General features: G+C 44.1%; 1 protein-coding gene and 2 long non-coding RNA genes across 4 annotated transcripts in view; 1 reads left to right on the top strand and 2 right to left on the bottom strand.

Moving 5' to 3' along the window:
• Positions 1-3,874: 3,874 nt before the first annotated feature.
• On the top strand, positions 3,875-7,261 carry LOC306841910. Its single transcript, XR_013781618.1, has 2 exons — positions 3,875-3,950; positions 7,086-7,261. It is a non-coding gene; the product is annotated as an uncharacterized lncRNA (long non-coding RNA).
• On the bottom strand, positions 4,404-7,068 carry LOC306841909. The gene is made up of 2 exons (XR_013781617.1): positions 6,553-7,068; positions 4,404-5,695 (listed from the first exon to the last, which is right to left on the bottom strand). It is a non-coding gene; the product is annotated as an uncharacterized lncRNA (long non-coding RNA).
• A 1,630-nt stretch (positions 7,262-8,891) lies between the features above and the next one.
• kirrel1a (kirre like nephrin family adhesion molecule 1a) overlaps positions 8,892-25,561 on the bottom strand; it is a 38,495-nt gene continuing 21,825 nt past the window's right edge. The window contains exons 3-15 of one of the 2 annotated variants that reach the window (XM_079371713.1): positions 24,920-25,069; positions 24,681-24,838; positions 24,445-24,595; positions 23,963-24,068; positions 22,952-23,100; positions 22,620-22,747; positions 20,992-21,118; positions 20,593-20,693; positions 18,130-18,346; positions 16,078-16,185; positions 15,720-15,847; positions 15,314-15,427; positions 8,892-11,479 (exon numbers count right to left, since the gene is read on the bottom strand). In XM_079371713.1, the coding sequence (XP_079227839.1) occupies positions 10,817-11,479; positions 15,314-15,427; positions 15,720-15,847; positions 16,078-16,185; positions 18,130-18,346; positions 20,593-20,693; positions 20,992-21,118; positions 22,620-22,747; positions 22,952-23,100; positions 23,963-24,068; positions 24,445-24,595; positions 24,681-24,838; positions 24,920-25,069 (2,300 nt within the window). In that variant the 3' untranslated portion in view covers positions 8,892-10,816. The remainder of the gene's footprint in view (positions 11,480-15,313; positions 15,428-15,719; positions 15,848-16,077; positions 16,186-18,129; positions 18,347-20,592; positions 20,694-20,991; positions 21,119-22,619; positions 22,748-22,951; positions 23,101-23,962; positions 24,069-24,444; positions 24,596-24,680; positions 24,839-24,919; positions 25,070-25,561) is intronic. The other variant, XM_079371714.1, reaches the window with a different exon arrangement.

Genomic DNA, 25,561 nt, shown 5'->3' with positions numbered 1-25,561 from the left:
ACCCGGATCATGACGGAACAGCCATCTGCTAAACTGTGCTGGGCTTGAAGATGGGATGGGGGAGATGGGACAAGATGTAGAAAGAAGAATGTGGGGGGGGGGGGGCAAGTCTTCGTTCACTGTATGAAGGAAGCACGACTCAGGGCGTACACAGGCCCAGCTTTTTACAACGGTTAGTTGAGATGGAGAGAGAGAGAGAGAGAGAGAGAGAGAGAGAGAGAGAGAGAGAGAGAGAAGAGAGAGAAGAGAAAGCACGCAACAGTATGCGTGTCATTGTGTTTATGATATGTGTTTGTGTTAGTGTGTGTGTGTGTGTGTGTGTGTCTGTGCTAGTGTGTGTGTGTGTTTGTGTATGTGTGTATGTGTGTGTGAGAGAGAGAGAGAGAGAGAGAGAGAGAGAGAGAGAGAGAGAGAGAGAGAGAGAGAGAGAGAGAGAAAGCACGCAACAGTATGCGTGTCATTGTGTTTATGATATGTGTTTGTGTTAGTGTGTGTGTGTGTGTGTGTGTGTGTGTCTGTGCTAGTGTGTGTGTGTGTTTGTGTATGTGTGTATGTGTGTGTGAGAGAGAGAGAGAGAGAGAGAGAGAGAAAGCACGCAACAGTATGCGTGTCATTGTGTTTATATGTGTTTGTGTTAGTGTGTGTGTGTGTGTGTGTGTGTGTGTGTGTGATGCATGTGTGTGTGTGTGATGCATGTGTGTGTGTGTGTGTGTGTGTGTGTGTGATGCAGTGTGCTTGTGTGAACTGCCGACGATCTAACTAAGAAAAAGAAATAAACCAACTAACTAAGTAACTAAGGCACTATCGAGTGTAGTCTTTAGTGTCTGTGGCTCCCCTCATCGGCAACAGGGAGTCTTTACCTGCCAGCGAGGTCTTAGACCTGTCCCCCCTAGAGTGGATGGCCATGCTCACACTGTCGGGCACTGAGCAGGTTGGTACAGGCTGTTTCCTGTACCGGAGGGGTATTCCACCCTCCACCGAGGATCTTAGGATCCAGGGTCACAGAGCACTGACTCACTTCTTCATGAGATAGTGAAGTGACTTTACTGGCACAAACCATCTCCCCTTATAACCTCGGTTTGACATGTTTTTTGACGTATCAAAGAGAATGGAACTTATCAAAAGTGACGTCTTAAATGACGTCATTGATGGGACAGCGTCGTTCGGCCGTATCCATGGTGACAGTCCCTTTGTTTAAAAAAAAAACACCCTTTAAATATTAATGGTGACATAATTAAAGTCACCATTCATTGGCAAAAGAAACCAATTTCAAGACTTATTCGAGGAACAGCAATATGTCTTCAGTATAAGGTCAGCGTCATCAGTCTTTGATGAGGACGCAGGACTGGAACCTCTGACGAAGATGCAGGAGTCAGCAGGGCCTCTGTGGTGTCCGAGTCAGGACTTCAGAGGATGGAGTAGAAGTTTCTAGGACTTCTGAATTAATCGATAAACATAACTACCAGTATCCCCAGTCCAAGCTAAAATAACAAAACCAAGCAATCTAAACATCAATCAATCAATCAATCAATTTTTATTTATATAGCGTCAATTCATAACAGGCGTTATCTCGAGACACTTTACAAAAGCAGGTAAAGGACCTTACTGTTTGTCTGTTAACATTAACAAAAGAGCAGGTAACAAGACCATGCTCATTGTTATGTTTACAAAAAGCAGGTAAAGGACCTTACTGATGGCTATATTACAAGAGCCCAGCTGAATCCGTCATAGCGTGGCAAGAAAAAACTTCCTTTTAACAGGCAGAAATCTTCAGCAGACCCGGATCATGACGGAACAGCCATCTGCTAAACTGTGCTGGGCTTGAAGATGGGATGGGGGAGATGGGACAAGATGTAGAAAGAAGAATGGGGGGGGGGGGGGGGGGGGGGCAAGTCTTCGTTCACTGTATGAAGGAAGCACGACTCAGGGCGTACACAGGCCCAGCTTTTTACAACGGTTAGTTGAGATGGAGGAACTGCTTCATGAACATGCATCAGGAAATACAAAAATGAATGAATAAATAAATCAATCAATAAAAACACGACCAATATCACCACACCGCTCTCCAAAGTGTGTGTCGTCTCTCCACACCTGGCTCTCCTATATCCCCCAGAGCGCAAGTTAGTCTCCGGTGTTACAGGTAGAGAGAGAGAGAGAGAGAGAGAGAGAGAGAGAGAGAGAGAGAGAGAGAGAGAGAGAGAGAGAAAGCACGCAACAGTATGCGTGTCATTGTGTTTATGATATGTGTTTGTGTTAGTGTGTGTGTGTGTGTGTATGTGTTAGTGTGTGTGTGTGTGTGTGTGTGTGTGTGTGTGTGTGTGTTAGTGTGTGTGTGTGTGTGTGTGTGCTAGTGTGTGTGTTAGTGTGTGTGTGTTTGTGTTAGTGTGTGTGTGTGTTAGTGTGTGTGTGTGTTAGTGTGTGCGTGTGTGTGTGTGTGCTAGTGTGTGTGTTAGTGTGTGTGTGTTTGTGTTAGTGTGTGTGTGTGTGTGTGTGAGAGAGAGAGAGAGAGAGAGAAAGCACGCAACAGTATGCGTGTCATTGTGTTTATGATATGTGTTTGTGTTAGTGTGTGTGTGTGTGTGTGTTTGTGTTAGTGTGTGTGTGTGTGTGTGTGTTTGTGTGTGTGTGAGAGAGAGAGAGAGAGAGAAAGCACGCAACAGTATGCGTGTCATTGTGTTTATGATATGTGTTTGTGTTAGTGTGTGTGTGTGTGTGTGTTAGTGTGTGTGTGTGTGTGTGTGTGTGATGCAGTGTGCTTGTGTGAACTGCCGACGATCTAACTAAGAAAAAGAAATAAACCAACTAACTAAGTAACTAAGGCACTATCGAGTGTAGTCTTTAGTGTCTGTGGCTCCCCTCATCGGCAACAGGGAGTCTTTACCTGCCAGCGAGGTCTTAGACCTGTCCCCCCTAGAGTGGATGGCCATGCTCACACTGTCGGGCACTGAGCAGGTTGGTACAGGCTGTTTCCTGTACCGGAGGGGTATTCCACCCTCCACCGAGGATCTTAGGATCCAGGGTCACAGAGCACTGACTCACTTCTTCATGAGATAGTGAAGTGACTTTACTGGCACAAACCACCTCCCGTTATAACCTCGGTTTGACATGTTTTTTGACGTATCAAAGAGAATGGAACTTATCAAAAGTGACGTCTTAAATGACGTCATTGATGGGACAGCGTCGTACGGCCGTATACCTGTCGAACGCGGGACTGTCCTTTGATGCGTTGATGTCCTGTCTCATTGTTGGACAATGGTATCCTGACTCGATGTCCATGGTGACAGTCCTTTTGTTAAAAACGCACACTGAATCATACACACACATGCATCATACAAACACACACATCATAAATATGCATGTTACACACGCGTCATACACACCCACACATTTACACCTACATGTGCATCATACACAAACATACACACTGCATCATACACGAATGCATCAATCACAGAAACATACACACACACTTCATCATACACACACACATGCATCATACACAAACACACATTGCCTCATACACACACATGCATCATACACACACACACATGCATCATACACACACATGCATCATACACACACACATGCATCATACACAAACACACATTGCCTCATACACACACATGCATCATACACAAACACACATTGCCTCATACACACACATGCATCATACACACACACACATGCATCATACACACACACACATGCATCATACACAAACACACATTGCCTCATACACACACATGCATCATACACACACACACATGCATCATACACACACACACATGCATCATACACACAAAGAAAGCAGAATGTAAAATGCACACACGTTGAGTGGGAAACCAGCGCTCATTCAGAAAACAATTGTGACTACGTGGACTCCATGCAGGTTAAAAACAAATATTGAAATGATTTCCAGCTGGAGAAAAACAAGCTGAAGTTATGATGACGTCATTATTTTTAGACATAATAATAATAATTTACACTTTATTAATCCCACGAGGGGAAATTCAGTTTTTACACTCTGTCTAACACACACATAGGCCGAGATACACACTCATGCACAAACAGGGTTCTAGTGACATGCATTAATGGAGAGGTCTCAGAGTGAGGGGGCTGCCCACAGCGAGCGCTCCAGAGCAGTTTTGGGGTTCGGTGCCTTGCTCAGGGGCACCTCGGCAGTGCTCAGGAAATGGACTGGCACCTCTCCAGTTACCAGACCAGTTTCCGGACTTGGTCCGTGCCGGGACTTGAACCGGCGACCCCTCCGGTTCCCAACCCAAGTCCCTACAGACTGAGCTACTGCCGCCCCCATCATGACTGTATTTAGCAGAGATTTACCCTCCATTACATCGAGAAGTTTGTGAAGTCATCACATCCACCCAAAGGAAGACAAAGTCAGATTTCTTATAAAAAACAGTGCTTTTATTTATGTAATACTGTGGAAAAATAATTACATACCATTTTTAAAAAATATTGAAGATAATGAAATTAAAAAATGAGTTTGATAACGTTTGTTGTACATCTTTTGAACAGTTTTCTCTGCTACGAAGAACATCAAAAAAACATCTGAAAAAACACAAAACTGCTGTTTGTAAGGAGCACTTCTTTTTTTTTAAATCCACAATTGAAATAATATGAGGTCAAAAATACAGAAACAAGGTCCTGGTTTCGCTCCGTGGTCAGGTCCAGCGGTGGACAAATCCCAACATTTCCTGGACTTCTCCACAGTGCCAAAAAAAAAAAATAAAAAAGGTACAACAATTCTTAAAGCCTGGTTCACACGGCTGGATAATTACACCGATTTTAGCCCCGATTCTCCTCTTCCGATAATCTTAAGGACGCCCCGATCATCACAAGATAATCTTATAAGATCATCCTGCCGTGTGTGGTGTGTTCAGAACGCTCTCGTCTGGTCGGAAGAATGTCGGGACCGCTCCGATCTCAAATCGGGGATATTCAACATGTTGGATTGTTTTGGCCCGATCTCTCGTCATGTGTGGTGTTTCCCCCCCGAGGAGAAAACAAGCACGAGCCTGTTGACTGTGACGCGTAGCCAATCAGAAAGCGAGGTGACGTAGTAGCGAAAACAACAACTCACCTCCATATCATCATGTAGCAAGTACAGCTCATGCTCCCGTTGTCTCCGCTCCTTTGACCGACGCCTCTTTTTAAAACGTGTTTTTTCAGATAAAAACAGCACAAACGATCCCTGTTACATCCTCTTCGTCCGCTTGTTGACTCTGGAATCACGTTTGATCGAGAGAATTTGCGAGATTTCCCGTCTGATCGGGGGACGTTCGCGAGTGAAATCGGTTGGTGTGTGGTGTGTTGATGTCGCCGTGTGGCCGCACACCACACACTGTACGACCAAAACTGTAAAACCTCAGATTATTTATCGCCATGCGTGTGCTCTCTCAAGTTTGGGAAATCGGCCGACAATTTTAAAATCCTGCCGTGTGAACCGGAAGAAAATAAAGACAACACAGAAACATTTGTACTGTAAATAATACAACTGTCTGCGATGTCATGTCTTGCCCCAGGATACATGACGCTAGACGTTAGCAGTTATTGTGAAACCGGCAAAGTACCGTTCCATGGCGGTGGGCTCCACTTCTCGTTGAAGGCAGTGGGGTACATCACTGCTCCAGCAAACTGCTCCGTATACTCCACGTCTGGCTGCCATTGTTTCTGCCTGTAAAAGACGAACAGTGTTAACAGAGGGAGAGGCTGCTTCGACAGGAACTCAGCTGTGTGCCAACACAAACATCTTCTCAGCTACCTGCATGATGCCAGAGAGAGACTGTGATCTGATTGGTTGAGGCTGCTGTACTTCGTTTGCCAACTTACAAATCATTAGTAAATGATGAGAGAAAGCTGCAAACGATGATGCAGGCCATGGCAGAAAGACTGTATCCGTTTATTAATATAACACATAAAATAATACATTCATTATATATCAGCTGCTTTAACACAGGAGGGTAGCCAAGTTTGCTTCATTCAATTCATAATGGGTAGAGCTATTTTCACTCATCTTTACACTTATTGTATTTATACTGTTTATATTTGTTAACGCTTTTTTAACATTAAGTGTTTTTTTACTTGCTATTGTTCGTGTGCAATTGCACCAACTTTTTGTCATTATTTGAAGTTCTTTCTTTTCGCTGTGAATATTTTTATTGAGTGTTTATGAAAGGTGATTCATCAATAAATAGGTCTTGAGTATGATTAGTCAGTACCGCTGTAAACACACACTGCTCACACACACATTAGTTAACAACAAGACGATAGTCTCCTCACCTGACACTGACTAGACACATGTTGTGTCCTGTTCTAAGGTCAGATAATCTCATGTGAGCTTTAAGGAGGACATTAGTTACACATGTGTAAACGAATTATCTTCCATTGAGAACAAATAAAATATTTAATTGAACAAGAAGAAACCCAGTCTGTTTTTCTTTTAGCTCTATGTTAGCATTATCGTTTCTGTGCTTGTTTTGAAAGGAGCTAAAAACTACAAAAACGTCACGTTTGGCCTCTTCGTCGTCTTACCTGTTTTGCAGAACAGTGCAGCCAGGGCTCAGTAAATTATTATTTAATATGAGTTTTGTTGAAGGACGTCCTAGCTTGGAGAGCGACCTCAACATCGTGGCCGCCATCTTGGCTCTTAGACAACCTCTGGCCAATGACGTATTGTAGTTTCTTCTTCTGCTGTTGAAAATACAGGCGTATGCTCGGTGTGCTGCCACCTATCGGTATGATTTATACCCACACATAACAGCGTTTAATGCAGTACGGTAAAATGCATTATAAGTAGCCGAAGTTTAAATTATGATACCTTATTCATTGTCTCTTCTATTTCTGCTGTTTTATTTTACCCAGCTAAGGACTACTATTTATAAATAGAGTTGCTACTTGAACATGTGAACATCTATTTTTATATATTGATTCTTCTTTACAAGATTCGTCCCCATAATTAAAGTCACCATTCATTGGCAAAAGAAACCAATTTCAAGACTTATTCTAGGAACAGCAATATTTCTTCAGTATAAGGTCAGCGTCATCAGTCTTTGATGAGGACGCAGGACTGGAACCTCTGACGAAGATGCAGGAGTCAGCAGGGCCTCTGTGGTGTCCGAGTCAGGACTTCTGAGGATGGAGTAGAAGTTTCTAGGACTTCTGAATTAATCGAAAAACATAACTACCAGTATCATCAGTCCAAGCTAAAATAACAAAACCAAGCAATCTAAACATCAATCAATCAATCTTTATTTATATAACGTCCATTCATAACAGGCGTTATCTCGAGACACTTTACAAAAGCAGGTAAAGGACCTTACTGTTTGTCTGTTAACATTAACAAAAGAGCAGGTAACAAGACCATGCTCATTGTTATGTTTGCAAAAAGCAGGTAAAGGACCTTACTGATGGCTATATTACAAGAGCCCAGCTGAATCCGTCATAGCGTGGCAAGAAAAAACTTCCTTTTAACAGGCAGAAATCTTCAGCAGACCCGGATCATGACGGAACAGCCATCTGCTAAACTGTGCTGGGCTTGAAGATGGGATGGGGGAGATGGGACAAGATGTAGAAAGAAGAATGGGGGGGGGGGCAAGTCTTCGTTCACTGTATGAAGGAAGCACGACTCAGGGCGTACACAGGCCCAGCTTTTTACAACGGTTAGTTGAGATGGAGGAACTGCTTCATGAACATGCAAAAACACGACCAATATCACCACACCGCTCTCCAAAGTGTGTGTCGTCTCTCCACACCTGGCTCTCCTATATCCCCCAGAGCGCAAGTTAGTCTCCGGTGTTACAGGTAGAGGGAGGGAGAGAGAGAGAGAGAGAGAGAGAGAAAGAGACAGAGAGAGAGAGAGAGAGAGAGAGAAAGCACGCAACAGTATGCGTGTCATTGTGTTTATGATATGTGTTTGTGTGTGTGTGTGTGTGTGTGTGTGTGTGTGTGTGTGTGATGCATGTGTGTGTGTGTGTGTGATGCAGTGTGCTTGTGTGAACTGCCGACGATCTAACTAAGAAAAAGAAATAAACCAACTAACTAAGTAACTAAGGCACTATCGAGTGTAGTCTTTAGTGTCTGTGGCTCCCCTCATCGGCAACAGGGAGTCTTTACCTGCCAGCGAGGTCTTAGACCTGTCCCCCCTAGAGTGGATGGCCATGCTCACACTGTCGGGCACTGAGCAGGTTGGTACAGGCTGTTTCCTGTACCGGAGGGGTATTCCACCCTCCACCGAGGATCTTAGGATCCAGGGTCACAGAGCACTGACTCACTTCTTCATGAGATAGTGAAGTGACTTTACTGGCACAAACCACCTCCCGTTATAACCTCGGTTTGACATGTTTTTTGACGTATCAAAGGGAGTGGAACTTATCAAAGGTGACGTCTTAAATGACGTCATTGATGGGACAGCGTCGTACGGCCGTATACCTGTCGAACGTATAACAACGTATTACACACGCGTCATACACACACACATATATACACTTACATGTGCATCATACAAAAACATACACACACATGCATCATACACAAACACACATTGCCTCATACACACACATGCATCATACACAAACACACATTGCCTCACACACACACACATGCATCATACACACAAAGAATGCAGAATGTAAAATGCACACACGTTGAGTGGGAAAACAGCGCTCATTCAGAAAACAATTGTGACTACGTGGACTCCATGCAGGTTAAAAACAAATATTGAAATGATTTCCAGCTGGAGAAAAACAAGCTGAAGTTATGATGACGTCATTATTTTTAGACATCATGACTGTATTTAGCATAGATTTACCCTCCATTACATCGAGAAGTTTGTGAAGTCATCACATCCACCCAAAGGAAGACAAAGTCAGATTTCTTATAAAAAACAGTGCTTTTATTTATGTAATACTGTGGAAAAATAATTACATACCATTTTTAAAAAATATTGAAGATAATGAAATTAAAAAATGAGTTTGATAACGTTTGTTGTACATCTTTTGAACAGTTTTCTCTGCTACGAAGAACAGTACAATAAGATAAACATTGGATTTTCCTAAATTCAAAGACACAATAATACAGGATACAGTCCTACCAGAGGTATAAAAGTACTGTAACAGGATTGTGAGAGAAATGATATGGACATATACTGAAACACACACCCGCACACACGCACACGCACGCTGCATACTCATCCATGTGCACTTTGATCACACGCAGGTGAGTCGGGCACTGCGTCTTTACAGTCCGCCTTCCACACACGCGCTGTCATTCACACATCTATACAAACACACTGTACAAATCGATGTGCGCGCCTACGCCCACACACTCCCTCTTTAACTCTCTCTCTCTCACACACACACACACTCTCACACAGTCACAGTCATACACTACTACATGTCAATATTGTGGACAAGCCTTCGTTGAACCTCTCCTTACACATTCTCCTCTGGCCGTGTTGGCAGACAGACTGATGAGGAATGATTCAAAATGGAAATGTACGACATGTTCCTCTATAAGGCCACTCAGTTCTAAACCCAACATCTGTGTTTTTCTCTCTGTCTGCACCAGGCGTGTAGTTAAGAGCTCAGACAAAAAAAAAAAAAAAGAGAAGGGCTCCAGCCTACGGAAATGTCTGGGAATGACTCAAGGCCCCGAAGCCTGGTTTGTAAAGCAACAGTCACCAATAGAAGGAGCTTCTACTGCATATACATGGTCTACGGTGAAGAACAACATGAACACTTGGCACTAGGTTTTCTTTTATACACTGATATACCCTTCTCATGGGAAATAAAATCCTGACTTTAGGATCTTTCTGTTGGCACAACTCTTCACCCTGTCTCTATGGAATCACCCAGGCAAACTCCCAAGTCATGTGCACTCATGTTCAAACGTTTGGTCCGTACATACACATTTACATGTTTTACATTGACAAAAATAATTCTGTAATGTTAAAAAATAGAATACAAAGCTCTAGTCAAGTGTGCAAATAAAAAGAAGACAATACACAGATATAGATAAGGGACGTCTATGCATGAATACTGTAGATGAAGTGCAAAATGATGACAAACCCCTTCCCATCTCACTTCCTCTCCCCGTCCGTACGCCGCCCAACAGGCATGATGGAATGTACCGATGTACCCAAGGGCAGTATGGGAGACTACATTTATATGTGCTCTATGATCATGGAAAAGACAACCAGCAATAAAAGTAAAAAATAATGGCGGCCAGGAATGACTTCCACTGGTTGAGGTTTCTCCCAAATCGGGGTGTACCATATTGGACAGTCAGTCAGGTTTGCCTGAAGACGTTCTCTCTCGTCATTTACAAAGTCAGTTCATAAGCGAAAGCTATCGGGCTCCAAAAGGTCTGTGATCACTCGCCTCGTCTCTGGTTCCTCGCTCTCTTTCCCAGTCTTGATTGTGACTTGCGCTGTCCGCTCTTTCAGAGCTCAGATGTATGAACACGTCGGGAGTTTGGGAATTCAAAATTGTGTGGAATTTCCCGTCCCTGTCTCGCTAAAACTCCTTCTTTCTGCTTTTCTCTCTGTGTTTCTCACACCCTCCCTGTCTCACGGGCATGGTCTTCTGACTCTGTGCATGTGTGATGTGTTTTTGTTTTTTTTTCTTTGGGGGCGGGGGGGAGGGGGGGGGGGGTTCTGTAGGGCGTGTTAGTGTGTGAAAATGTGTGCGTGTACCTCTATGATTGTGTGTGTGTGTGTTTGTTTTAAGGTGTGACACTATTTATAAGATGCGTCCTCATGCTCTGCGAAGACTGTGAGGTGTTTCTGCGTCTCTCCGTCTCACACGTGAGTCTGCATCCTCTGTGTGTGTCGGCTGTGGGAGTAGTCAGAGTGTTGCGAGGTGTAGGAGAAGCGAGTGGAGCTGCCGTACTTCCCTAGTCCAGTCTCTGATCCCGGGGGAGGAGGACCCCCAGGACTAACGCTGACCCCTGGTGCCCCAACACCTGACCCCACCCCATACATTTCATAGGATGGGCCGGCCTCAAGTGGGGCCAGGCTGGATGGGGCGAAACCCATGCGGTACGTCTGGTAATGGGAGGGGTATCCGTAGTTGTCGTACGCTAGCTGGGAAGTGGAGTCCAATAGGCTGCAGTCGCCTGGAAATTCGCCAGCCACGGGGGCGGGGTTAGTCGGGGGTTGCTGGCTTTGACCCCCACGAGTGAAAGTGTTGAACTGGGCGTAGCTGATGTGGGAGAGTCTGGAGGGAGGTCTGGGGTCGTAGCAGGCCTGTGGGCGGCCGGGGGAAGTGAGGGGCCCGGGGGGAACGGGGGCTCCACCGCTGGCTGTGGCTCCTGAACCTCCGGCACTGCTGCTGATGGATGCTGCTCCCCCTGGTGTTCCCGTCGGGGAGCGGTAGTCCGAGTAGTGCATGGTGGAGCGGGAGGCGGGGCGCCCCTCGTCGTGGGTGGAGGCTCGCACATTGTAGTAGCCATTCGTGGGATCCTGTGGAGAGAAATAAGAGTTGACATGAAGTGTCTGGTCTACAAAACGGTTGCATGACAGAATGACAGCAAATCACTCCGACCATTTTATGTGAAAGAGCCTCAATGCAACCGAGGTGCGATTCACTAACTCGCAGTTCGGATGAACATTTTCATTTTACCGTCCGTTGGTGGGAACAGGTCAGCAGTCTTCTTGTAAATGTTCATTTTAAATCTAAAGTCTCACGCTGGCACATGCACACACACTTTATCAGCATGTGGAGACGGTCTGGATCTTTACGCAGGACTCTTATCTGGGTGAGTTGCTCTTTTTCTGGCTTATTAATCGGGAGGAAACTTTAAAAAACAAACAAACAGTGAAACTTGTATCACTTGTGTAAAGACTTGATTGCACAAAAAAGCAGCTTCGCCAGGATAGAAGCGCACAGCGCGGCACCCTGAAGCAAAGAGAGCAGATGCTGATGGCTCCAATCCACAATCTGATGCAAAGTAGGAGCAAACTGTTAGAACATTGTACTTAAGTTGTGCAAAACACTTTTCATGTGTTTCGTAAATGGTGCGTAATTCGTGGAGCTCCGAGCCACTAGAATCCATTTTCATGGAATTCCCTCAATAGTTTGGAAGTTAAGGAGGGTCGTTGTCAAAATCATTGTGAATATACCAGAGTGGATTTTAAAGGTCAAAAGGTCTGTGGAATAATATTCCCAATGTTCCTCCCTGATCCCCAAAGACAAACGCTCTCTGCGTCAGAAGGTCAGGCTGAACCGTGTGTTCACAGCTGCTCAGCATCCAGGCCCACATTCATTAAGATTGTGCTGCGAGGGCAGTTTACGCTCTTCTTTGTGACTCAGCGGCTCGGGATCAGAGTCCTTTTTCACAAATGTATGCAAATAGATGTATGAAGAAAACAAGTCCTCAACTGGAATTACCACATCGCAGTTTTACGCCTCTGCCAAACAAGCCAAGTCGCGTTTGAGATGAATCAGCGTTTCCCCACAGAGTGACAGCTTCACCGTGGTCGACACAGCGGGGGACAGGAAATATATTTGTATGTTTAAAATATTTACGAGGCTGAATTACCGTAAACGCTAAAAATGGAATACATCAACCCAAATGAAATATTGGAGGTTTCACAACAATCATAAAGAGGAGTGACATGAAAACAGAGAGCATCTCTTTCTCTGTGTGTTTCAAACGTGTCAGATGTCAGAAAACATGTCGCTTCAGCGCGGCGCAGTGGCCTAGCGGTTGTGTCAAGCAGCAACACGTGTGGAGAACGTGACAGCGACCTGATTTCCGACAGCAAAATTCTATCAGAAAATAAACTGGAATCTGTTTGAGGCCAGATCATTTCACCAACGATTTTAAACACATCCAGATTGGATGGAGTTTGTTTTCTACTCAAATCTCTCTCCATACTTCAGTTTGTGCACACCGAGGTATGAAAACATTTTTGAAATATTACAATATTTAGCTGAGCAAGTTAACATCTACAATATCTAAAATCCTGATTTGGACATGTTTTGGCTCAAAGCCTTCGTCTCTATTTCACTCTGAGCCTCTCCAGCAGGGTGCTGATGAAGGACGGTCTTCCTGTTCACTGCACCCTGCTGCTGAATACTCCACCATCATTTCTGACACGGTGCTGCCTCCTCATTGTCTCTAACATCCCCGACTTCTCCCCCAACCCTACTCCTCACTCTGTAGCACTGCTTTAGTGCTTCAGGCAGCTGAGAGAGAGAGAGAGAGAGCGAGCGAGCGAGGCCGTTGTCGGGCTGATCTAACCACCTCCTGGGGTGGATTCATGTCTGTGTTTCTTCAAAGTGATCCAAGGCAGCGCTCCAGCTAGAGGGGTGGTGTGTTTGCCCTCACAAAATATTCATGGGGGGGAGTTTCAGCAGAACATTTTGGCAGCTTCACGCGTGAAAATACATTCACCAGCTAAGCCCCCCCCCCCCCCCCCCCCCCCCGGTGTCAAAATGTATAAATGATTCATGCCGGCTGAATGGGAAGAGTACGCCCAAACATCCTTTATCTGTTTTTAAAAGTTCTCACTACTCTGAGTTGCTTGATTCCTGATCTGTCTTGAACAATCCCCACAATGAGCGAGCCAACTTTGTCAGTAATCAGAGAAGCAAGTTGCCTAACAGTTGGACGGAGACTTTTAGGGCAGATTTAAAAAAAATTCAATCATCGTTTTTGTTTTTAACCTCCTTCTCTCCTCTTGTGCAACAGTAACACTTATTATAATAAGACTTCTAAGTAGAGCACATCGACGTTGAACTGAGTCGCCCCCCCCCCCCCCAAAAAAAAGCAGCTGATGCCAGGAATACATCAACACACACCTGACAGTGGAGGACAGATAGAGGACTCACAGTTCTCCAGGCCTGAGACAGCTGCACTCAGCTGATGCAGAGGGCATAGAGTTGTACTGGACTGTAGTCATATTTGTTAGTCAGAAGGAATATGTCAAACTGGCTGTCGAGCAACACTGAAACAAACATCAGCGCTGTAGGTTCTGCTCTTCAACACTGTGCTGAAGGAGAAAAGATGAAAGTCAAAGAAGAGGGAAGTACAGCAACCTTTCAGGTCGGCTTTTACCACCAGCAACTTTTTGTTTTTAAATAGATCCGCTTTCAAACATTCTTTTTACAGTCTTACATTTTTGTGTTTTGGTTTTTTAAACATGCGCTCCTGAAATCCTCCTGATGTGGTTTTTAACACATTCACCTCACAGCGAGGACTATCTCTGTCAGACAGGAGGGTGGACGGGTGGGGGGGGGTCTCCTGAGGAAAAACATGGTGTCAAAAGAACGATGCAGAGGTGGCAGAGCACGACTCTGCTCCAGGGCTTTCACACTTGAGGAAAACCCCTGAAAAGACTCGGAGGAGGAGCTGTATGTGTGAACGAAAACAGACGACTACGATCTCTGTGTGTGTAATTAAACCGCTGCTTCTTCAGTATGTAGTACTGAGCAGCACATGTGAACAACCAGGGGTCTCATTGTGTTGGATCCATGCTAAAAATCTACGCGTCTCATTTCGACGTCAGTCCGACACTTCGCCGTTTGTGTCGCCAATTTTGCCGTCTAAACGTGCGTACGCAGGGCTCAGAGTTTGCACACGTTGTACCGTCAGGTTTGGTTTTACAGGTTTCAAACTTTGCGTGGGAAAAGCCAGTTTCAGGGCATGTTTTGTTGCGTACGCATCGGTGATAAATGAGACCCCAGGTCAGGAGAATATACCGGAACAGTTTGAGATATTTCCCGGAGAGCAAAATGTGAAAACGGCGCTGTCATCAATGCTACCTGTGAAACCCCGAGTGAGGCTGCTCTCCAGAAACCTTCATCTTTGTCCTCTCATGGACACTTCAGGTGCATGTGTGCAACCTTTAGATGACCTTTTCTGTGCATCGTCTTCAAGCGGTGTCACCTCTAAGAACACGTCAGACGTCAATAATGACTTTCTGTGAAACGACGGATACGTCACTGGGTGATGCTTCACTTGCTGAAAAGAAAACCTCTCAAAAATAATCATGTACATCTGGTTTTAATTTCTGCCTGGCAACGTTCTCAGTGCTGTCCTGGTTAACATCATGAGAGAGGAGTCACCACGTCAATCATGTTCAGGATATGAGGTATTCTTAAAATGAAACCTGGCGCCCAACATGGATTGCACAAGACCTGACTGTATCTGTGTTTTTCTTCATTTCCCCCCCTGTACCTCTCAGAACTCTCCTCATCTTATGAAGGAAAACGGTTGTTTGCTGAGGTTGTGAGGGCGATCTGCTCCCTGCTTCGACAGTAAAGTATCTCCTGCGTCTGTGTGAGCTCACCTTCAGGTCGTACTCCTGGCGGGTGTCCAGGGTGTCGCTGCGCAGGTCAGACTTGAGCTCTATGTCGTCTTTAAAGGGCTGATTGGAAGGAGAGAAGGACACAGAGGGGAGAAACTAAACCATCAAACAACAAAACAAAAACAAAAAAAAACAAAAAAAAGAGGAGAAGAAGGTGCCGTAACAAAAAACAGAAGAGGGAAGGAGGCAACAGAGTATGACAGGAGAAGAGAGAACGGTGTTAAACGAGTTAAAAGGAGCACTTACAGGGGAAACATGGTTTGTTTTCATTGACAATGTACAGTGCAGCGTGGGGAGAGGTTACTGAGTTAATCTGAGGGTTTCTTCTATGACTACAGGCTGTGCAAACAGCGATCTGCCCAAGAACACATATCCTGCTGCTGCTCACCGAGTACATGGCCTTGACCATGCGCGAAGCCGTGGACACGCTGCCGGAGTCCTCCTCTAAGCTGTGCGTCTCCTTGTTTATCGTCTCCACCTTGATGTCGGGCTTACCCAGAGTGACCCCGCGCCGACCTGGAAGCAAAACAAGGCCAGGTTGAATACAGCTGGACACGCGTGGCGTGTTTTCACGAGCCGGAGGAGGAAGTTCAGAGGGGACCTGCATCCATATGTCGGAGGGGAAGTTGTGGGCGTTTGATTTTTCCTCTGCTTTAGAGAGGAGGATTTAAACGTTTGTACTGTACAAGCAGACATGCTCTTTGTTTTATTATGTATGTGTTGAGCACATGGAGAGTATGACTCACTGCCTTTGCGCTGCCTGTAGAAGATAAGAACCAGGACAAGCAGGACGATGAATAGGAGGATGATGGAGACCACCGTCCAAGCAGCTATTATCCCCACTGGGACTTCCTCTGTAGTGGGTGAGAGAGAGAAAGAGAGAGAGAGGCACACGTCAGGAATGCCAAATATGCAGCTGCATAATCACAGATATACAATATTAAAAACACATCTTTAAACCTAAATTGCATAAGAAGAGAAAATGTGCCTTTATTCTATTTTCACAAACATGATTCCGGTGTTTTCTATATATGGAGTTCCAGGTCTGATACTGCCTGTGATAACAATAACGTCAGGATACAGCAATTCTGTGGTAATCCGTATACTGCAGGACAACTACATAATAAATCAGGATCTCTGGGACACTGAAGAACACAGAAGACTCCTAAAAAGGTCAAGTGGATGATTTGTGTATGTATTTAGTGCTATTTGGTGTCAATTTCACCTCTTATCTTCCGAACATGGTGGCGCTACCCTGCGTCGACATGGACGCCTGTGAGAAGTTGTGGTTTGATGATTTTGGATTTTCATGATAAATGGATCAATGAAAACTAAGAAACCAGCTCCCCCCCTCTCATGCAAGACCATATATGGATTTTAATGAATATTTAATTGGACCTGGATTACTGTTAAATAAAAATGTCTTTTGATATTTATAAGGCAGAATGTAGCACTTTTTGATCCAGTAGATGTCGCCCTTGAGCACCATCATGAAACCAAAACACACTGCTGTTTGGCGACACGTCCGCCACACTGAATCCTCCGGTCTTCTTCAGTGACTCACGTGCAACCCCTTATCAAACAGAACACTCCGGAATTCACCGTCTCCGTCGTGGACAAAATGGTCCGTCCCGTCCGTGTAAACACGACTTCCACAGTTTAAGTGGAACAATGAAGCTCATCTCATCGTTTCTTTTCCTGCTTCATCTTTTAACTTCTTTAACGGCTGTCCAACATTTCCCTGCTGCCCAAATCTTCTCTGGTCATTTCACTTCTGTTCATGTTTCCCTCGCGCGTGTCATTAGTGCCACCAGACATCTGTTTAGGAGAGCTATTTGTATCAACAGACTCAGGACAACCACATTTTCCTGCATTAGTATTTGTTGTCCCAGTCTAAATGATGACGTTTCTTGTTTAGAAGAAGAAGAAAGGGATCATGTTCAACAAGGTGCTTTTACCTCATAAGGGTTTAATTAATTCGTTTATGAAAACAAGTTTACTGATCACAGAGCAACACTTACTGAGAAGAAGTGATTTTAAACTTCTGCTCAAAAACAGTTCACGAGCTTCAACTCAGTCCGTATTAATGATAAACTGCAGAGCCGTTAAGCTTACTGAGCTGATGTGCTTCATCATGAACGGAACATTTCCATCATTTGTGAAAAGACACGAGTTCAGTTTACGCTCATAAGTGACTTCAGCACCTCTTTCCTCTGCGAAGGAGCAGCTTCTCTCCTCCTGACCCGTCTCTGTCGAAGGCTGTTGATGCAGATCGCCTTACGGTGAGACTTTACTTCACACGTCTTCTTCTGTTTTGTCAATTTCTCCGACATCCAACCCCTTGTTTCTTTAACCTCGTTTGGTTTGGGCTTTTTTTCCCCCTCCATCTCTGCTTTGCTTTTCTTTTTGCTTTTCTGCTTTCCGTCATCAGGGGAAAGTTTTTAGCCCACAGTTCAGGGGAAAGCAAACATGTCCAGATGGACTTTTTCTAACATCGCTGTATACTCGTATGTCTGTTCGCAGATTGTTATTCTACTTTTTCTTGGCATTAAAGCAACTTCTGGAGATGTGCAGTTGGAGGAGAGCGGAGGTGGCTGAGGTGTCACCAAACAGCAGTTTGTTTTGGTTTCATGCTTGTGCTTTTAAGAGTTTGAAATAAAGTGACTGTATGACAGCTCGTTGGAAGTCCTCGATTATACATATTATATGTATTATTATACAGAAACCACTTCATGTTGCGTTTACCCCGTCTTGTGAACATTTAAGAATAATAAAAGGTAATGAAAAAAAGCACACACCTGTCTCCTCCAGTGAGATGATCATGGTCCCCGGGCCGAACGAGTTCCAGGCCGTGCAGTTGTAGGTGGACATGAAGTCGGACTCCATCACGTTGTTGATGGTGAGGGTGGAGAGGACGCCGCCGCCCTCTGCTGATGTTTTGCTCTGCTCCACCGTGTATCTCTCCAGCAGGGTCCCTTTCTCCTTCTCCCACACGTTCTCCTTCCACGCCCACACCTGCAGCACACATCAGATGAAGCATGAGCCAAGTACACAGGAATGTTGTTCCACAATTGAAACCTGACACGTTGTCATGGTTTTAATCTCATTTTGTTGTAGCTATAACAAGCTGCCATCACTGCTTCAAACTGAGTTTAATTCACCCCTGTGCTATTACAATGATAAAACCCCTCCACATAAAGGTCATATGCATCCAGTAATGCACTTAAACACACATGAACACATTAGTCAGGGATACTTTACATGGCTGCTTTTAACCGTTTCCCTTTTTTTTCCCAACGCACGCCCTCCCTCGTCAGGGCGAAGCACATCACAAAACGTATTAACACTAATCAGATGACACTACATGTTGGTACTCAAACCCTCACAGAAGAGTCTATTACTGCAGGTGAGCACGAGGTCAGCCGACTCAGGTAATGTACTGCATGATTCAATTAGCCGTCGATGGTTTTCTCTACATACCGTGAAGTGCTGAATTAAACACGACGCGGTTTGTATTCTCAAAAAAAAGAAAGAAGAAGTTTGTTTTCAAGTAAAAACTTCGACTTGGTTCATCTGTGGCCACAAAACTTTCACAAGATGGGGTCGCGTCCGGCCTGTGGCTCATTTCCGTCATGTCTCTCCCCGCTCTCTCTCCCTGATTTCCGACTCTGTCCACTTTCCTCCCTCTATAATAAACGCATAAAGGCCAAAAAAAAAAACTTTCACAAGATAAAAATGAAGAGATCAGCTTAATTCTTGACGCTTTCCCCGCTGTTAAACTAGAGGGAATATTTTTTTGGAAAGCCAGTCAGGTGAACACGTTTACTATCATTTAGCTCGGGTAAAATGGCGCTCAGTGTGAGTCCAAGCAGGAAGACTGTTTGTTCTTTCGCACAAAAAATGTCTTCATTCAACTTAGCCCCTCCCTCTGTCTACCTGCTGTCCAGCACCAGCACAGAGAACTCCCACAATTCCCTGCAAGCCTGAACGTCATCCTTTGTTATTGCAGTATTGATTGAGAGCCCCCTGGTGGTGGAATTTAAATACTTTGCCTTTAACAGTTTGTCACTTCCTGCTTCCTTTTCTGACTGATTGAATACTGTTACAGCTAAAAGCAGAACACAACTGAAAACAAATACAGATCTTTAATGGTGATGTAATGTCTTCACAGTTTTCTTTAACAAGTTTAAGATAATCTGTTTGCAGTTCTTCTGCTAAGATAAGATAACCAGCTGTATTAATGTGGTTTGATCGGTTTTTAACCTTTAAAAAAAAGCACAATAAAACATTGAAGGAAAAAAGGACAAGAAGATGAAAATATGACCAAACAGTTTCATAAAAACTATTTGACAATAGATTTTTACCCCGTCCGTCATAAAGGAGCGACTGCTTCATACATATCTTCATTAGCAGAGAGCCATGACTGGCCTTATCTGTCTAACTCAGATAGAAAGATCTGACACATCCAGATTTACAACCAGAACACACTCTCATCCAATCACACACATTGCATGACTTGCCAAGAGCAGCAACAGTTTGTATGTTTTCACAGACAGGGGTGGAGGTTTGGTGGGAGTGACATAGCCGGTGAGAATCTTACACATTCTCCGACTCTAAAGCCACTAAAAGCAACTGTATTATTCAGCACAGAAGTACTGTACCAGAGCGAGTTAATTATGCATAAGCCCACATGTTCCCATAATCTGCCCACTTATTCCAGAGCAGGATAATCTCCTGGCTGTTGCGTTTACAGGGACAACTGCTCCTCTCCAGTCCTTTATATTTTATAAATCTTTTTCTGTCCCAACCTACGCCACTTGCATTAAGAGCGCGCACCGCGAGTCAGGACGGATCAGTCACAGAGGCCGGGGAGCCGAGGAACTACTACTACTGCCGCTCTGTGATACAGCAGAGTGGAGAGAGAGCGTTCAGGATGAAGTCTGACGCAGGAGCTAAAAGCAGACCGGCTTAGTGTTCGTGTTGGTTTGTTTATGTGATGGGGATGGAGGAGAATTCTGGGAGAGTTTAAGGGTGAGTCACCACTCAAAGGAAAGGGGGAGAAAAAAGGGAGATTGCCTAAAAGCATTACCGGGCAGGAGTGGAGCCATTTAGGAACAGAAAGGTACAGGAGAATACAAATCGCTGTCAGACTGGAGCTCTTTGTGGCCAAAGCTTTTCCTTGTTCTTTCTGGATAATTGATGCTGGGTTCAGATTTGGACCTTCTCATTGGGCCGCTTTTCTGATCCATCTTTTTACTTACAATCTTATCTGGAGGAGGTGTACTGGCTATGTAGCATTTAACCTCGCCTCTCTCCCCTCTCACTGCATACTGGACCGGGTCACTGGAGATGATGGGTGGACCTGCATGGGTTAAAAAAAAGAGATGGAAGAATTGAGCATTCTTGTGATAGAAGGAAAAGAAATGACTCTAAAGATGCTTCAAAAACACGATTCAAGCCTGGCATGTTTCCTTCTCTTTAAATACATTGACCTTACTCAGCCTGTTCAAGCACAATTGTACGGTTTTAAAATAACTGGCCACTACTTTGGACATGCAAAGTTTTTTTTTTCTTCAATTACTGACAAGCTGACCTTTTAGAAAGTACTAGATTTTCATCTCCAGGCAGTGTTATATCAAATTGTGTGGATGTTTTCTGACCGTTAACAGTGAGTGTGACCTCAGTCTCTCCTACTCCAATCCGTGGGACGATGGCCTTACATACATACTGGCCGGCATCCGCTTGGCTCACGGACTTCAGATGCAGCTGGTTGCTGTTACTCAGAACCTGTGGGGGAGTAAACAGAACGGACACAAATATAAACAAAGCAAATCGGCTAAACCTCAGGACGGGGATAAATGAAATAGAAGCCCAAATGTGCAGACGTGGAAGAGAGACTCGTGTAGTGTAATACCTCCACCTGTATACCTCATCATTGTAATTAATCATCCTGTATATTTCCACGACTCGCATGCTTTCTATCATCATGACCCTCACTGGCTAACAATGCAAACTTGCTTATAACCCATCACAGAGGTTTTTCAGTTGCTTAGCAACGTCATAGATGGGGAAATTAGCTGTGGGAAAATTATGTCTAAATATGTAACCACCTAGAGAGAGATATAGACGTGAAAAAGGCTGAGTATATAGAAGGAGGTGGAGGCCAAGTCAGGCTCAGGCAGACTTGTAATGAGGCTGATTACATTTACTCTGCTGCAGCTGTCTTGTGTTTAGTCTTGGTATTGACCAAAAAACACTTTTAATCTGTGTTTAAAGCAACAATACTAATATTTGCGTACACCTACTCAACATGTCTAAGAGGGGTTTAACACTCGGGACCCCAAAGTCCAGTTCCTTTGATCAGGGCAAACACAAACATATGTGTGACCAAGTCTGGTCCAAATAAGGAAAGTAAGAATCGGAGGGAATTTAAACAAATCAGTATTTAAACCGGTTTTTTGTTTTATTCTGTCATTAATATCTCTTGATGACTTCCAGAAGTCTTTAATCAAATTCTATTCTTCACACACAAGACTCTCTCTCAGGGTCACAAATCACACCTGAGTGTGCGTACATGCATAAAGGCAGCTTAGCCACTTTACAACAACACCAGTCTAAACTGTGGAGAGTCTATGTCTGAAACTTTGACCCTTCATTTTGTGAACAGACGGACACATTCAACTTAAATTGAAACCAAAAACCAATTGTTCATCCTGTTGGCCACAGAAAAGACTGATCCAGCTCCCATGTCATTATAGTAAATGTGAAGCTAATGCCAGTTAGCTTAGCATAACATAAAGACAAAACAGCTTATCAGAGTCAGTTAGCAGCTGAAGCTAATGAACTAATTATAAAAATAACAATCTGCTCATCTGTTTTTGGACTGAACAAATAAAACATAAGATGATTGCTGAACCTTAAAATATTTGATATTAGCAGATTATTAGACTTCAACCTTTGTATAATATAAGGCCATGCTGGCTTTTTCCTTTGTGCTAAGCTAACCTGCTGATGGCTTTGGCTACCTTGTTTATGTAAAGACGCAGAGGTAAAACACTTTTTGTCCTTCCTTTTTACTCACTCTCTCCCCATGTTTCCTTCATAATAAGTGAAATTGATAGAAAGAGAAATGGAAGAAAGGCCTCTTTGTGTACAGACGGGAGGAAGCCCGTGAATGACATGCTGCTTTCGTAAACAGTGAAGAAGTGTGAACTGTAAAAAAAAAAAAAGAAGTGTGAACACCAGGACGGAAAAGGAATGTGTGAAGCGTACGTTTTGATTCTCTTACCATGTTTGAACCCTTTTTGAACCAGGTGAGCGTGAGAGGAGGGTTTCCAGCCCATTTACAGTTGAGAGTGACATCAGAGTCAACATCGACGGTTTTTGGCTGCGGCTCCACCAACAGAATCGGGCCGACTGGAGACACAGAGAAACACACAAAAGAGATGTTCTTTGTTGTGCCTGAGTAATAATGCAGGAGGACAAAAGGGGAGAAGCCGCTCGGAGGAAAAAAGAAACACAACAACAACAAGTGTGTTTCATCCCTCTGACACTCGACTGAAGTGAGTGAAGTGGGCCACAAGTGACGGAACAAGGTGAGACGAGCAGCGCGTGACTCACAGTGAACGTCCACCAGGATGCTGACGTTGGTCTTTCCCACAGCGTTGAAGACCAGACAGGAGACGGGCTCCGTGAAGAAGGAGTGGTCGGCTTTGGTGGTAAATACACTCTCCCTGGCACCCTGCAGCACCACGCCTCCCTTAGCCCACCTGGCATCAAAACACACCATGTCATACACAAAATAATATGTGAGAAAACATATCTGATAACATTTTAAATTAGGGCTGAGGGATATATAAAGGCCCATAACAGATATGATATTTGCTTGTTTTAAAGGAGGGGTTCGCATATCCTCCTATCTCATGAAGTAGCTGCTTTAAACATTAAACCATCACCCTGAAACGAAAACACCTGCACACCCTTCCTCCGAAGCACGACTAATTTATCAGAAAATAAAAAAAAACATTTCAGTCCCTCTGAATCTTTGTCTAATGTGTTCTCAAACTATACACTTGACTTCATACAAAAACATCAAATCCTGAAAACAATGGCTTCATTCCATCTAAAGTAGCCTCTGTAACTTCACATGCAAAAGAGCATGTTAAGCTAACTGTGATGTTACAGTTACATTTGTATCCAATATTTCATGTTGTTAAATTAAAGTATTTCTTTCAGTAAAAATGTCAAATGAAAATAAATCAGAGCAGAACTGTTGAACAATGAACAGAGAAAATGTGTATTTTAATATGGGTCATCATACTGGTAACCAATTAACTTCCCTCCTCTGAAATCCCACATTGGGTGGACTCTAATCTAAACTACTGATGTTTTTCTCAATGGACTACATGTTTAGTTCTTTGTTGTGCATTTACGGTGGGTATGGTCGATGTGTTAATGTTATTGTGGAGGCAGCCAAGTGTTTGCAGCACTCGAGTCCAAGATGAATTTCTACCATATCCTGCAGTGTAAGAGAATAACTTTTCTTTAAAGCATAACATGAAGAACGGGGGGTAGCTGCTACTTTAAGAGGCCCTGTATTAATAGGAGTGTGCTGGCTTTATGGATGCAGACCTGTAGCCCATAATAGGAGGGTTGGCAGAAGCCTGGCAGGTGAAGGTGACTCTGTCCCCCTCTAGGACAGAACGAGGCTCAATGGACAAGGTCACTGTTGGTGGATCTGGAAGGGAGCGAGAGCGAGAGAGAGAGAGAGAGAGAGAGAGAGAGAGAGAGAGAGAGAGAGAGAGAGAAAGAGAGAGAGAGAGAGAGAGAGAGAGACTCTTTAAAACAGCAGTGCTTCATTTAATATTATGCTGCAATCTGGACAGCTGGAGGTAAAATGGCTTCTGTGCATGACTTAAAAAGACGATAAAATGTTCAGCTTCTGGCAGACATTTCAAAATATGACGCTTTTTAAATAGACTAGATTTAGAAAGAAAATATCCTCATATATTGAGTCACATTTCAATAGAAATGCAATATATTAAATGATATTGGAATATATCACTTTTAACTGATAATTCTTGAGTTTTGCCTTTTTTTTTTTTAACACTTACGGTGTACATTGAGGGTGACGGTTGTGCTTTTGCCACTGGGAACAGCCAGGTTTGTGGCCACACAGCTGAAGTTCCTCCCAGTGTCGGTGTCGACGGGCTGGATGGGCAGGTAGCTGCGTGTGGTCACCCTCTTCCTGTCTGGAAGCACCTCCTGGTGACGATGGAGGAAGGAGGCATTGAGTGAGGATTCACGTTACGAATGTGTGTTTAGTGGCTATTTCTATTTTTGGACCTACAGTGATGCTGGCAGCGCCCTCGACAGGCAAACCATCTTTAAGCCACTCGATCACGGAGGGAGGTTTCGCCCCTCGAGACACACAGCTCAGGTTGTACGACTCCCCCGCATTCAGCAACACCTCCGGACCCCCATCGATCACCGGTTCATCTGGGGGGACTGAAGCAAGACGGGACAGCGTTAGAAGCATCTCACATGCTTTTTATAGATACGCACTCTGTCACCTGAATTCAAACGTACTGAGGACGGTGAGTTTGGCCCTTCTTGACCTCAGGGCAGCGTCAGGGGCCTGGCACTCATACAGAGAGTCATCAGACAGATCAGCAGACAGGATCTCCAGGTTATACTGGCCCAACTCCTGAACGCGGAGCACACGGTACCTGGGCCAGGCTGGAACACACACAGACACAGTAGATCCAGATTTAGTAAATGGGATATGTAGCAGGATGAAAAATGGGATGTGCAATAACATTGTTGAATATTACAATGACAATATGAAGTGGGATTAATTAACACTTATTACAGAGCTCATAGTAGCTACAACTCACACTCTCTGTCTGTCTTGTTTTACACAATATCTTTGTAAACAAAATACAAAATGAATCCAAAATAAACTGAGTCACTTTTCACCATTAAATAAACACCAATTTATTTCTGTCCATATATCCACATTAATCATACCTGACTGATTAATCAGCCGGCCAATAATATCGGCCGATAGTAGCATATCATGTGGCTCTCAGTATCATCTTATTTTATCACAGAGTATACGTGCTGATATTGCCAGATTTTTTTCAACATTTAAAAAGTATTAGAGTATCCCTGAAGCAGCAGTTATGTTAGCAGCAGTTATGTCTCTGGCTGTCACCTGCAGAGGGCGCT

The sequence above is a fragment of the Symphodus melops genome (genome assembly GCF_947650265.1).
Source record: "Symphodus melops genome assembly, chromosome: 20".
Taxonomy (NCBI): domain Eukaryota; kingdom Metazoa; phylum Chordata; class Actinopteri; order Labriformes; family Labridae; genus Symphodus; species Symphodus melops.
This window is presented reverse-complemented; position numbering and strand designations above follow the sequence as displayed.